Source organism: Camelus dromedarius, chromosome 8 (assembly GCF_036321535.1).
Source record: "Camelus dromedarius isolate mCamDro1 chromosome 8, mCamDro1.pat, whole genome shotgun sequence".
Lineage (NCBI taxonomy): Eukaryota > Metazoa > Chordata > Mammalia > Artiodactyla > Camelidae > Camelus > Camelus dromedarius.
This window is the reverse complement of record NC_087443.1, coordinates 27,616,554-27,630,593: the sequence shown is the minus strand read 5'-3', so window position 1 is coordinate 27,630,593 and position 14,040 is coordinate 27,616,554. Positions and strand designations below refer to the sequence as shown.

Here is a 14,040-nt window from a genome sequence, read left to right as displayed (position 1 = left end):
AGATAACCACATGCTAAATTATCAGGTGAACTCAGATTGTTACATAGCAGCTTTGGGTCAATCAAGCCCCAACAGTCCTGCTTTAACTGGAAACCACAAATGCTTCTGATGAGGATGATGGGGTTCTGACTGTGCCCTGGTGCTAGGAGGACATCCTGTCTCTCCCTGCACTGTTTCCCAACCCCAAACATCCAACTATCTATGGACACAGAGCATCAGCAGTCCCTCCACGTCCCTGGGCCACCTGGGCGGTTCCAGACCAGAAGCACAAGAGGAGAGGAACTGGCCAACACCACTCACAGCAAGCCAGCGTTCTGTCTGGCCTGCTCCTCACAACTCTGTCAATGTCAAACAGGAGCTGAGCACACAGAAGACACTAACCTGACACACGTAAAGCAGCAAGAGCAACAGGCCACACATTCCCCCCGCAAAATAATGATGGTAGCTCCTCCATCTTGTATTTGCACAGGGCTTCAACATGTCCAAGCTTCTCTCCATCTGTAATCTCACACAATCCATACGAAGGGAAGAAGCTACAGATCCCCAAGCTCCCAGACTAAGTCGAATTCCTGTTATACATGCACATACCACCACACAGCGCCTCCTCTTTGGTAGTCCTTGTAACTTTCATAACAATACAGAGTGTGAGTGATTATGTGATTAACATTTGTATCCACCACTAGACTGCAGGGTCCAGGAGAATTAGGGTTGAGTGCTTGCTCACAACTATCCAGTGCTTCACGTGAAGCAGACACTAGACATGCTTGCAAAGTAATCACATGGATGTGTGGGTGGGTGGGTGGATAGATCAGTAGATGGTGGATAAATGGTGGGTGGACAGATGAGTGTGGCGTAGATAAGTGGGTAGATAGGAGGTAGATGAATGGATGGATGGTGGATGAGGAGTGTGAGTGGACAGATGCACAGATGACGGTGGGGGGTGGGTAGATGAGTGGGTGGGTGGTTGATGGTGGATGGGTGAGTGTGGGCAGATAAGTGGGTATACAAATGGATGGTGGGTAGACAGGTGGTGGGTGAATGACTAGGTGGGTGAGTAGATAGGTGCATGGGTGGGTGGTGAGTGGATGGATGGGTGGGTGGATGACTGACCCTGGTCTGCCCTCAGCTGCCCAGCCCAGTTCTACCTGCTGCTGCTGGGCCCGGAGGTCACCAATCTCCTTCTGGTCCTCCTCGTGGAGCCGCTTCATGTCCTCCCACGACTGCTGCAGCAGGTTACGTTCCCGCAGCAGTTGTCCATTCTCCCGCCTCAGCATGTCCACGTCATCCTTCAGCTGGGTCTGGTCACTCAACAGCCGGCTGTGGAGTGTGCTGAAATCCCACACGCAGTGAGCCCCCGCCAGCCTCCAACTCCCACCGGGTCCCAACACCCCCAACACACCAGATAGGAGATGAGTGCTGCCAGGTCAGCTGCACTCAGAGGCAGGCTAAAGCCTGGTATCCGCCAGATGCCAGGAAGACCCAAACCATTTTTAAAAACCTGACACCAAAAAGGCACATTTGTGAAGGCCAAGGAAGGGTCTGGTACAGGCCTGCCCCTCCAAGTACTGAGGCCTGGGCAAACACCAGCAGGTGGACAGGCAAGTGCGCTCAGAGGGGCACCAGAAGACCAAGGGGAAGCATGCCCCATCTGCCTCTCCTGTGGCCGGAGCAGCAGGAGAGCCTGGGATGGGGACCCAGAAGCCCAGCGATCCGCCTGGCCTCCTGTCTCGTGTGTCTAACCACTTTCCCACCAACCACGCTTCTGCAGCTGGCCACGGATGGTGTGGAAAATTGAGGCCTGAAGCCACAAACCCACTTCCTGAAGGCCCGCTGCTTGCTATGTGGCAAAGCCAAGCTGAAACCACAACCCCAGGCTCCAAGTCCAGAAATAAAGCCCGGCAAGCAGCAGCTGCTCCGCGGACACCGGGAGCCCCGCTGCGTGGGCCCCACTCACTGGTAGAAGTCGGTCTCCTTGGCCACCTCCTCGCACCTCTTCAGGGCGCTGGTGTGCTGGCTCTGAAGGCTCTGCAGGTCCGACATGGCCCGCACGCACTGGATCTTCAGCCTCTCGTAGTCCGGATTCAGCCTGTGGTGGGTCCTGGCCCGCGACAAGCAGCCCAGTGAACACAGGCGCCGGGATCACGACAACAAGAACATCCCCCACCACAACAAGAACATCCCCCACCACAGGAAGCCAGCTCCTGGGCCACCCCAGCCCAGTGGCGCCCAACATTAGGCTCCTCCACAACGCCGCCGCCACCACCACCGCCACCTGGAACTGGCTCAGCCCAGGTGTCCTGGCCACACCCAGGCCAACAGAATTAGATTCCCTGGGATGGGGGAGCCTCGACTGCTGACCTCCCTGCACGGGCCTGGGCAGCTGCGAAGGTGCTCTTGTTCCCTGGGACCTCCAGGAGGCCATGCAACAGGCCGGCACACACGGTGGGTCCAGCCCCCCAGACCCTGTGATGAAGCTCCCCCTCTCCCTAGCAATCAGTGATTCTCAACCTCAGGTACATAACAAAATGCCAACACACACACCGGTTACATCGCATCCCTGAGAGTAGCACCCAGACCTCAGAATTTTTTTAATTCCCCAGGAGATTCCAATGTACAGCCAAGATGCAGAAAAGTGGCCATGAGCAGGGGCTCTAAAAGTTGGATTCCCAAACCTGTAGCACTGTGACCACCTGGGAACTTGATAGAAACACAAAATTCTCAGGCCAGCCCCAGACCTCCTAAATCTCACACTCAGGAGGCAGAAAGGGATAACCAGCAATCTGTGTTTTAACAAGCCCTGCGAGTGACCCTGGTGTGAGCCTGAGTTTGGGACCCCTGCTCCAGAACAAGCAACAGCAACCTTCTTCTGTAAAAGGCCAGAGTCTGCCTTGGCAACATGAAAGCAGCGGGGGACAGCATGCACTCACACTGTGTTCACTGGCCCTGCCCCTGTAGTCATCTGAGAGACACAGCCTCACAAAAGCAACCTCAACGAGCAGGCTTTGCAGCCCCAACAACATCCCAGAAAAACCCTCCTCAGGATAAGGCACATCCCCCTTAACATAATCCTTAAGAAAAGAGGTTAAACCCACACCCCACCCCTCAGGACTCCTGCCGGCATCTCCCAGGAGGATAAGCTATTCTGCATCCCTCCTCCCCCATGAAGCCCTCGTGGGTCATGAAGCTGGGTCAGGACTCCCCTCTGCCCCATCCCACGGACCAGTCCTTCCCTGTTTTCTACCTCTCAATCCCAACAAAAGCAGCAAAGATTTTCTTCAGAGGGGAAGATATAGCTCAAGCACTAGAGCACATGCTTAGCATGTACAACCCCCAGTACCTCCTCTAAAAATAAAGAAAGAAATAAACCTAATTACCCCCCCAAAAAATAAATAAAATAAAAAAAAAAAATTTTATTCGAAGCAAGAAAAAAAACAGGTTGGGATCAACCCTTTCTAAAACACGTATGTGGCAGGAAACAACACGCTTATAAACCACATAAAGATTCACTCAACAATGAGGCAGGTGGGGTACCCAGGAGACAGCAGTACCCGTGTACACAGACGACCAGTCAAAGGCTCAGCAATGGGGTAACTATCTCTACTAGGGCAGGGGCTGCACATAGCACACACAGGGGATAGAGAGAGAAGAGTATTGTCTTGGGGCTGGAAGGCAGAGGCCCGGGAGGGAGCTAGTGACAGCCCGAGGCCATCCAACCAACCAGTGAGGACGCACCAAAGTGGGACCAGATATCTCCAGCTGCTGCCAAAGCCACCCACCAAATGATCATTTCAAGGCCAACAGAAAGGCAGTGAGCCTGGCCCGGGCTCTTCTCACACACATACATGTACGCAAGAACACACCACTGTCAGGAGCCAAGCGCAGGTGGACACACCCACCCACACTCCTCAATTCCCGGGTTGTGCGATACAGGCCACAGACTCCAATTTTGATCTGGAGGAAGCAAGTGTAACAAGCCTGTGTCCCCCTCCCGCCTCCAGGCCAGGGGTGGTGGGGGAGAACCCATGCATGGGCCATGCAGCGTGGGCCCTGGAAGCTAAGGGGATGCCTCGGGGCAAAGGATGTGATGGCATCGGGGTGGTGACCCCATTCATGGGGCCGGCAGGGGAGAGGCACGATCACCACCTCTTGTCGAAGGTGGTCCCATGGGTGGCGAAGGCCAGGCGCTTCCGCAGCTCATTCCTCTCCCGGGTCATCAGCCGCAGCTGAATGGAGAGGTTCTCCACCTTCTCATTCACTTGCCGCTCAGGTAGGAGGGGCGGTGGGGATGGTGCCTTCCCGGTGGTGCCTGCAGGAGGAAGGTGACAAAGAGAACTCATGTTTACCCAGCCCCCACCAGTGCCAGGCACTGTCCTGAGCTCTCAGAGCTCTCAGCTTGTGTTCACTCCTCACAACCACCCTTAAAGTGGGTCCTGTTACATCATCCTTCTCCACGTGACACCACCAAGTCCGAGAGGAAGAGGTACAGCTGGGACAGGAGCCCAGGCAGTCTGACTCTGGCTGAGGAGCCTGAGGCCCCCTTCCCTCTCCCCAGCCCAGCTTTGGCACTTCCAGGCTGGAACTATTTTGGCCCTAATCTTTGCATCCCTGCCTGCTCTAATACCAGCTGTCACCCACCCCTGGGCACAGAGAAGCCAACCTGAGCCCTGGGCAGGGGGGAAGACAGCCTGAGGAGGAAAGCACAGTTGCAACCCAGAGAAGCCTGCAGAGGATCAAGGCAGCTGGCTTCAAAGCTGGGCCCAAGGGCTAAGTCCCGTGCTCCCCTCATCAGGTCTGGACACTTTGCACCGCTCCGTCTTCCAAGCTGCCCAACTGCCTTAAGGACCTGCCCAGTCAGTCCAGGTGTGCAGCTTGGGGGAGGCGGCAGAGAGAGCCACTCAGAGCCAAGGTAAGAGTGATGTGGTGCAGTTAAATCCCAGGGCCTCTGTAGCCCAACCCACACCAGACCCTCACCACTTGTTCCCAGTACAAGACATGTCCTGAAGGGAACCCCGTGCCTTATGCTATTACTAAGGAACACCAGCCACCACCAGCACCTCTGACAAGAACCCAATCTATTTCTAGGAAGAATGTACCTCACTTAAAGTTCCCAGAAAAAGAGACAATTCCGTGGTCCTTTATTTTTAACTCGTCCATATGTTCACCTGAAAGCTCTAACCCTCAGAGATCCTTAGTGGCATCAGAATAACTCACAGCAGTCATTCCATTTTCTGGATGTGATCTAGAAGCTGACTCAACCCAGGGACACGGTATTTGTCTCCCCAGTAGCCCTGGAATGTGCACAGGGCAAAACACGTATCTTCTGACTCTGTCATTCTGACCGCCAGCCCCCAGCTGACCTTCGTTGGCTGACTGTGCAAACCAAGTGTCCTCCAAAACAGACACTCAGGTGTGGCCTTGCATCTTCAGGAAGGCCAGGGAGGATGGAGGGTTCAACACGTGGGTGCAAGCTAGACCATGGTCTGAGGTAGAAGACAAGCTCTCTCAGCTCAGCATTATCCAATGTTGGCACCCCAACCACTGAATCTAGTACCCCTTGAAATGCATGTTACTTTAAAACCACCACCACAACAGCCAGGATTCCTGCAGTCAGGCCAGACCATTCTCTAAGGTGGGAGCCAGAGCCAGCAATTCCCACAAGCATCTCCCTTCCTCCATGGGTTCTACTCCACAGCCTGAGAAGCCTGCCCTCGCCTTTCCCCAGAGACCTTGGATCCTCACCCCTGTCCCCAGAGTTTTGGAAAACAGGCTGGTTACGGCTCTGTGCAGGCTGTGTAACGTCTTCCTCTCTGGTAAGTGAAGACGCTTTTACAAGCTCTAGTTCTACAAATGCCATCTAATTTGCACTAACTTGCCTGGCTCTGACATGTGGGGCTTCCTCTGGACACATGCCTGATATGCCCCCTCTGGCAAGGCCTACAACTAACTCAGCCTCTAACAAAGACAGCAGGAAGATTCAAGAAGCAGCCAGAGAAGAAGGATGTCAGTGTTCACAGTCACAACTAACCTATACAACCGACACAGATGCCCCAGGCACTAATTTAATCTTCCCAAGACAGCAGGAATAGTAGCATCTCCATTTTACAGGTGAGAAGACTGAGGCCCAGCAAGGTTAGGGAATTGACTCAAACTTGCACAAATATCAAGATGGGAGCCCAGGCACCTGGATTCGGAGCACATGCTCTTTGCTGCTGTGCCTCCCGGCCTCTGGAAGACAACCGTGAGTAGCACTTACTCCATGCCGGACAGTTTCTAAGATGCTTTTCATACATTATCTCATTCCATCCTCTTAAAGAAGATACTGCTGTTATTCCCGTTTTACAGATCAGGAAACAAAATCTTACCAAGGTTAAATAATGGATCCAGGTCACCAGGCCAGTGAATGACAGCGCTGACATACAGAGTGCCCTCTGCCTGACCCCAGTGCCCAAGGCCTCAACATAAAAGTTCCCAAATGTTCTGAACTTAGGACCTTTTTACACTCTTAAAAATAACTGAGGACTCCAAAGAGCTTTTGTTCCTATGGGTTATATATGGTAGATATGACCAGAAATTAAAACTAAAGCAGTATTTTAAACATTGATTAATTTTAAAATAACCAAACCTATTACATAGTCACGTAAGATTTTTTGTGAAAAGTTAAGTATCCTTTCCATTATAAAGCAAAAAAAAAAGCAGTGATAAAAAAGGCATTGCATTATCTGTGTAATGCTGTTTGGTGTCTGGCTTAACAGACAGCTAGTGTCTTACATCTGTGCAGCACCACACACCCTGGGTGGAACCTTCAGAAGACTGCACTCTGCAGTGGAGTTTGTGTGAGGACGGAGTGCAAAAGGCAAAAGACCCCTTAGTATCATCTGAGAACAGTTCTGACCTCACCAGCCCCCTGAAAGGACCTCAGGGACACCAGACTATGCTCTGAGAACGGCTGAGCTATGCTACAGTCAAGTTCAGTAAGTATCAGAGAAACATCAGGTCTCGATTTCAGAACTGAAAAGCACCACCAGGCCCAGCAACCTGCCTCCAGGGAGATGAATTTTCACCCCATCTTACAAATGAGGCAACAGAAAGACGGTGCCCTTGACTTTTGCGCAGGCTGAGAGAGAAGCAGCAGGACAGAAGTAGGGGTCATCAGACCTGTCACCACACACAGACACTGCTTCCTGTCTCTTTCCAACAGGATGAGGCCACTGGCTCTGCAGCTGGAAGGACCTGGGGCAGCGGATCACACAGACAACGACGTGAATGCTGTCTTTTGCTGAGCACAGCCTAGGTGCCAGGTTCTGTGCTAAATGCACCCAGTCCTCACTTCATTAATCCCCGCTGTACCCTCCCAGGAACATGCTATGATCACCACGTGAGAAACTGGCATCCAGCAAGACTGCACAGCTAGGAAACCAGCGGACACACAAACTCGGCTCAAACTCCAGACCCAGGGCCCTGTCCACTAGCTGGCATGGCCTCCTGACAGCATTGGCCTCCTGTCCCTTCCCCTGTCCCAAAGGCTTGAGCACACATGAAACACACAAAAGGTAAGGCCACACAGGCCTGCGAAGCCACCCAATGGCAGGACGACTTAGGGAAACTGTTGTCTGGATGCCCTCGGCCTTTCACAATAAGGCAGGCAGAGGGGCAGAGGAAGGTCACAAGGGACCTCAAGAAAAATCCCATGATGTGCTAAGCCAGGAAGTCCCAAAATAACAGCAAATATTTCAGAAAACCCTCTCCATCTCCATTCAATTAAAAGTAAAGTTTTTCTCTCTTTACTTGCATCTCAGGGTTGAAAGACTTTTTTTGAAAATGATGCAGTCCCTCCAAACAAATGGTTGCCAGCATCCCCCCAAACAGCCACCAAGACTACTTGAACTCCCGCATAGTGAGGGAGTGCCTTACTTCACAGCAAAGCCCATCTAATCGCTCCCTGTGAAACTACTCTGTGTAGTGAGTTCAAATCTGTCTGCATTTTCCCCACTGACGCTAGAGCTACTCCCAAGGGCCACAAGGTACAGCTACAGTTGCTCTTCTATACAACAGACCTACAAGTATTTGAAGACAACTGCCAAGTCCCTTGATTACTACCAGAATAGCGAAAATTAAAAAGTGACACCACCAAATGCTGGCAGGGATGCAGAGAAACTGGAATTCTCAAACACTGCTGGTGGCAATGTGAAAGTGTACAGCCACTTCAGAGAACACTTTGATGGTCTTTTATAAAGTTAAACATGTATGTACCATACCATCCATAATCCCACTTCTGGGTATTTACACGAGAGAAAGGAAAATTTATGTTCACAGAAAAACTAGGACACAACTGTTTAGAGTAGTTGGTAAAGGGATAAATGACAGTGTTGTGCTCATGCAATGAACTACTTCTCAGCAATAAAAAGAACCAAGTATCGACACAAACTACTGGTAAACACAAGGGGAACGGGGGTGGAGAATGCCCTATGCTGAGTGGAAGAAGCCAGACTCAGAAGGCCGCACACCATACGATCCCATTTACATGACATTCGGGAAAAGGAAGAACCACCAGGGCAGAGGAGAGACTGGTGGTTGCCAGGGCTGGGGGTGGAGGGAAGGAAGGCTGAGTACAAAGACACAGAAGGGAATTTTTCAGGGTGAAAGAACTGTTCCGTATCTTAATTGGGATGATGGTTAAATGACCAATGGGTTTGTCAAAACTCATAAAACTACACTAAAAAAGATAAATTTCCCTGTATGTAAGTCATACCTCAATGAACATGACTTAAAAAAAAAACAAACTTGAAGTTTAAAAAAAAAAACACACACAGAAACAAAAACAAACCATGGTGCCCTAAACTGAAGTTATCGTCCCAGGAGTGGTACGACCAGTGAAGAGGTGTGGACTGTCACATCCCCCTCCACCAGTCACTGCCTTTATAGCAAACATTTTCAAAAGCAAGCTAAATTAAAACTAATGTCAAGTGAGATGTCCACAGATGCCACAAACTCTCCTATTTTGGGGCAGTGGATCTTCCAGATTCAAATGCAAAACTGTCCACTCTCCCCCAACTTCACCCCTTCCTCTCTCCAAATCTGGAACCCATTGAGAACGCAGCAGATTTTCTTTTTCCTTTTGGTGTCCAGGATGGGATTCAGGGGGCAAGGGATTTGGATGAGACTAAAATGGCCCCAAAAGGAGTGCTGGAAGATGCCAAGAGAGCCGGCAGAGGCCTTGGATTTTGGACAAAGAGCTGTCACTCCCTGGGCCTGCATATGAGAGGGAGCGCAGGAGCAGGCCCCTTCACCATCACGAGCCCTGGCTCCTCCTCCCTGTCACTCTGGCTGCTGCAGCCTCCTCCGTGGTGCAGACCACTGAGGCTCAGCCAGCAGCCTGGCAGCTGGGTAGTCTTCTTGGCCATAAGCCCCTCCGTCCTTAGCTCCTTGTCACTGCGCTCCAGTTGACCCTGAAAAGCCACCCCCTCACTCTTCTTTACAACTAGACAGACTGCAACTCTCCTTCAGAGTCCTGTGGGCCCGTGGTACCAGAAGCCAAGGAGAAAATGGGCATTGGCCAAAAGTGGTTAGGTAGAGTGAGGATGCCCAGGTAAACTTCCTGGCCTCTGCCAGGCCCTGGCTGTCAGGAGAACAAAGCAGCAGAAGATGGTCACCAGAGGCCACAGTGAGCAAAACCAAGCCATCCTTGCCTCCAGCCCAGGAGAGCTGAGCCACTGGGGAAGACACAGTCCCACATCCGAACCAGGGCTTCCAAGAGCACCTCAACTTCACGGAAGAACGTGTTAGAAATGCACACCTAGGCCCCATGCAGGCCTACCAAATCAGAAATCTGATTTCTGATAAAGTTTGAGAAACTCTGGTCTGGACTAAAGCTGCATTTGCTGGTCAGAGTGGCTTTTTTCTCACTTCTTTTATTGGCTGCCCAGCAGCCACTGCATTTAAAGGCATCACCCACTGATAAAATGCAAGGAGGGCCCCTTCTCCTAATTATGGAAGCCCAGGGTGATGCCCCTCGTGGTCAGTAAGGGACTGCAGCTGGGCTCCTCCCAGCACGCACAGTGAAGGGGGTTAGAGTCCAGCACAGCAGCTGCAGCCTCATCCAGCTCCCAGCTTTCCTCCCAGACCAACTACTTGCTCTCAAATCCCTGACTGAAGGTCAGCTTTGCAGAAACGCAAACCAAGACAGGCGGCAATGGCCTGTTGCTTCCAGACTGTTCCTGCGTCTGCAGCACCATTCCTGGAAGGCCCCACTCAAGGACCACCTCCTCCCTGACGCTTACTCTGACAGCCCTCATCCACAATAGCTGCTCCTTACCCTGAGCTCTGTTTCCTTGTTTTACACAAAGCAAAATGGCCAGTCGCTTACCTCTCTGGTGCTATGGTCTGAATGCTGGTGTACCCCCAAATCCTAATCCCTCAGGTATGGTATTAGAACGTAGGGCCTTTGGGAGGTGATCAGGTCATGAGGGTGGAGCCCACACAAATGGGATTAGTAGCCTTATAAACGGGACCCCTGAAAGCTCTTCCTCCTTCTGCCATGTAGGGTTACAATGGGAAGGTGCTGTCTATGAACCAAGAAGTGGGCCGCTCTAGACACTGATTTGGCCTTGATCTTGGACTTCCTGGCCCCCAGAACCATGAGGAATAAACGTGTGTTGTTTCTGAGCTGCTCAGTCCGTGGTATCCTATGACAGCAGCCTAGAGAGACTAAGACACCTGGCTAGCCTGCAAGGCCTGGAGCCAGGCCTCCCTGTGATCCCCAAGAGCGCTGAGCACAGGCTCCCAGAGGACGAGGTGCTCTCGTCCAACTGACAACCTGCAAGAAAACAGGCCCTGGATCCAAAAGAACCAGAGGAGGAAGAGTCAGAGGGCACAGCATCAGGGTGCAGTCTGCCTCCATGCTGACTCACCCCACTTTCCTCTGTCCACCAGAAGCTGAACTTTCAAGGAATCTTCGTTGGGAAAGGAAGGAAGTCCTCCAGCTCTTTCTCTGGCCAACAAGCCAGGAGATCTAATGAAAAATCTCTCCTATTACTTCAATTTGCATGAAATTTAAGGCTTTTTTTTATAAATGCTACCCAAGAATGCCTCCTCTTCTTAAAAACTCCCGTTATCCAAGATGAGAAATAAAAGGCACCTGAGAAATCAGGTCAGGATGAATGAGGAAGGAGAAAAACATCAACTGCCTGAAACAAGTGTGCATCCTCTGGGCAGATCCATGGGGCCTACCTACAGGCAGGTTACTTAGTAACAGACCACACAGGGTGGGGGGAAGACTCGAAGAAGCCACAGGTGCTTAGCTGATAAAAATTGCCTGGAAAGACATAGCAACCTTCAAGGCTGTTGGTGGTGTTAGCAGCATCAGGCTGGAGAGTTGGAATAGGAAGACCGCCTGAGGACCTAATGCCAGCCAGGAGGCAGTGGGAGGCAGGGGGAAGAGGTGACCAGTACCTATTGCAGAGTATATGCTATACCCAAGGCTCCACCTACCAATTCTTTCTTACGCTGAATGAATATATAACTTCCTGTTCTTTCCCCAAATGTTCTTGGTTAGGGAGATACAAGCGGGAAAGTGGAGGCCATATTTTTATATGGAGGCCTTGTGTTTCCTTAGGTTCATGGAGAAAGACCTTAACAAACAAAAACAGCCAGTCTCCATCTGATTCACCAGCCCCTCGGCCAGGGCTGTGGTGTGCCTGAGATGGCCAGGAAAGGAAGTGCTCTGCCCATCATTAGGTGAGGCTGAGCCAGGAGGAATTCCTCCAGGAGGCGCTGCAGTAGGTCGTGGCTGACCTTCCATTCATTCCACTCCAAGGGATTGGTCCAAGCCAGCCACAGACATTCCAGTGCCCTTGCCAGGGACTGGGTTAGGCCAGCTCATCTCCAACCAGGAGGGCTGTTAATGTGCATGCTGGGCCCCACTCTCAGAGCATCTGATGCTGCAGGTATGGTGAAACCCAGGAACCTGCATTTCTAACAAGCGCCTGGATGCTGCTGGTCCAAGGACCACATTGCATGAGCCATGATTTGGGCAGAGACAAGTGACTCAGTTATGGTGATAAGGGACTGTGCAAAGGGCCTCCTGGGTGAGGCTTCTTTGTTCATAAGGAGACACTAGAGGAGACGACACCCTTCATCCTCTGGACCATTTGTGACGACAGAGATGTTCCTTTTATCTGCTGTTTAATACAGTAGCCACTACCCATAGGTGCTATAAATACTTGAAATGTGGCTAGTGTGACTGTTGAAATTAATGATTTATATTTTATTTCATGTTAATTCATTTGAATTTAAATAGCCACCTATGGCTAGCAGCTCCCATAATGAACAATGCAGCCCTGCACACCGTCAGGTGTGATGTGATGGCCGAATCCTGCCAAGAGCCTGAGGGGTGACACCCCCCAGAGACCTGCAGAGCCACATCTCAGGTCCTGGGCACTTCCTAACATGTGAGACCACACATTTCTTTGTTGTCTAAGGCAGTATGAGTACGTATTTCCTACAGCTGCCGACAAAGGCCTTCTGGCCAATACAGCCACAGGGACATTCTAGTCAACCTACAGAAAAGTGGGGCTACTCACCTCAAGGTCAATGTCAACTATATGCAGAAAAGCAACAGAAGGAAAACTTGGCTACCAGTAAACCGGAGAAGTTTTGACCTGACAGGATGTGACCAGGTCTTTGAGCATCCATGATCTGGGCACAGACAGCGAAACAGCAGAGCACTGCTCTCTGCCTGCCTGCCAACAAGTACCTGGGGCCACTACTAACCCCTCCACCCCAAGGGTGGAGTGGTGAGTCACTGACATGATGCTTCTTCCAAAGTATACAAAGACCTAGCTGCACAGAATATATCTTCCTCCTCATGCCTGAATCTCCACCATTACCAAGACTTGCTGTGGTTTCAGCAACACCTCTCTCTGGAATCTCCTTTTAAAATGCAAATGCTCCTAGGAGAGGGAACACTGCAAACCTCAAAGTGCCAAAGTGAATGAGTTTGTCAGGTATCAGTTAGGTCACTGTACCTGGTTCCCAAGGGGGAACAGGGAGCCGGAAAAGGGTGAGGCGAGAGAGGGCACTCGAAGCTGAACGGCTTCAGTTTGACAAAGCTGCACCTTACGGCTCCACTCACCCCGACTGCCCCACCCCACGTGCTTCCTGAAAGCCAGCCTGAGTCCAAAATTCCAACAATCCCATCATTCAATCAATGTGTCTTACGGACCTAAAGCAGGCAGGACAAAGGGAATTGTCAACTGTGGTCCCAGAAGAGTCCTCCCTGAACCCTAGACAGGATGAAGGGGCCTGTGACAGCCCGCAAGCAGATGCTGGTGTCCTAATCCCTGGTAAATGTGAATGCGACCCTATTTGGGAACACGGTCTTTACAGATGATCAAGTTAAGATGAGGTCATACTGGAGTAGGGCAGGCCCCTGAACCAACATGAATGGTGTCCTGTTTAAAAACGGAAAACTGGAGACACACACAAACAGAGAACACCATGTGAGGTAAAGGCAGAGACCGGGGTGATACATCTAAAGCCAAGGAACATCAAAGATGCCAGCACGGCACCCGAAGGAAGGAGAGGGGCCTGGAAAAGACCCTTTCCTGGTACTTTCAGGGGGGCGCATGGTTGTACCCACACCTTGATCTCAGACTTCTGCCCTCCACAACTGTGACGGGAAACATGTCAACTGTGTGAGCCACTCAGTTCATGGTGCTGTGTTAGGGCAGCCCTAGAAAGCAAATACAGTCCCCCTCCTGGTACCCCGCTCATCACTCTGACCTCCCTGACTGTACTTACCCATCAACTGTCTCCCGCACAGACCCTAAGATCCGTAAGCACAGGGACCACATGGGCCTATGCACCACTATGCCACAATCCCACTTCAGGCACCATGGAGGTGTCCTGTAAGTGCGAGTCCAATTAGCATATGAGAGGCCTGCCCTTGGCCAGCTCTGGAATCTCAGGGATGAGACTCCTCCTCTCTGAGTGTCAATTTCCCCACCTGTCCATATAGGGGAAACATGCAAAAACTGGACCAAA

At 51.4% G+C, this 14,040-nt stretch overlaps 1 protein-coding gene across 2 annotated transcripts in view; it reads right to left on the bottom strand.

Moving 5' to 3' along the window:
• Positions 1-14,040, bottom strand: part of DLG5 (discs large MAGUK scaffold protein 5) — a 108,160-nt gene that overhangs the window by 51,739 nt on the left and 42,381 nt on the right. For both annotated transcript variants that reach the window (XM_064488005.1, XM_010984114.3), the window contains exons 3-5: positions 4,144-4,306; positions 1,955-2,098; positions 1,146-1,329 (exon numbers count right to left, since the gene is read on the bottom strand). In XM_064488005.1, the coding sequence (XP_064344075.1) occupies positions 1,146-1,329; positions 1,955-2,098; positions 4,144-4,306 (491 nt within the window). The remainder of the gene's footprint in view (positions 1-1,145; positions 1,330-1,954; positions 2,099-4,143; positions 4,307-14,040) is intronic.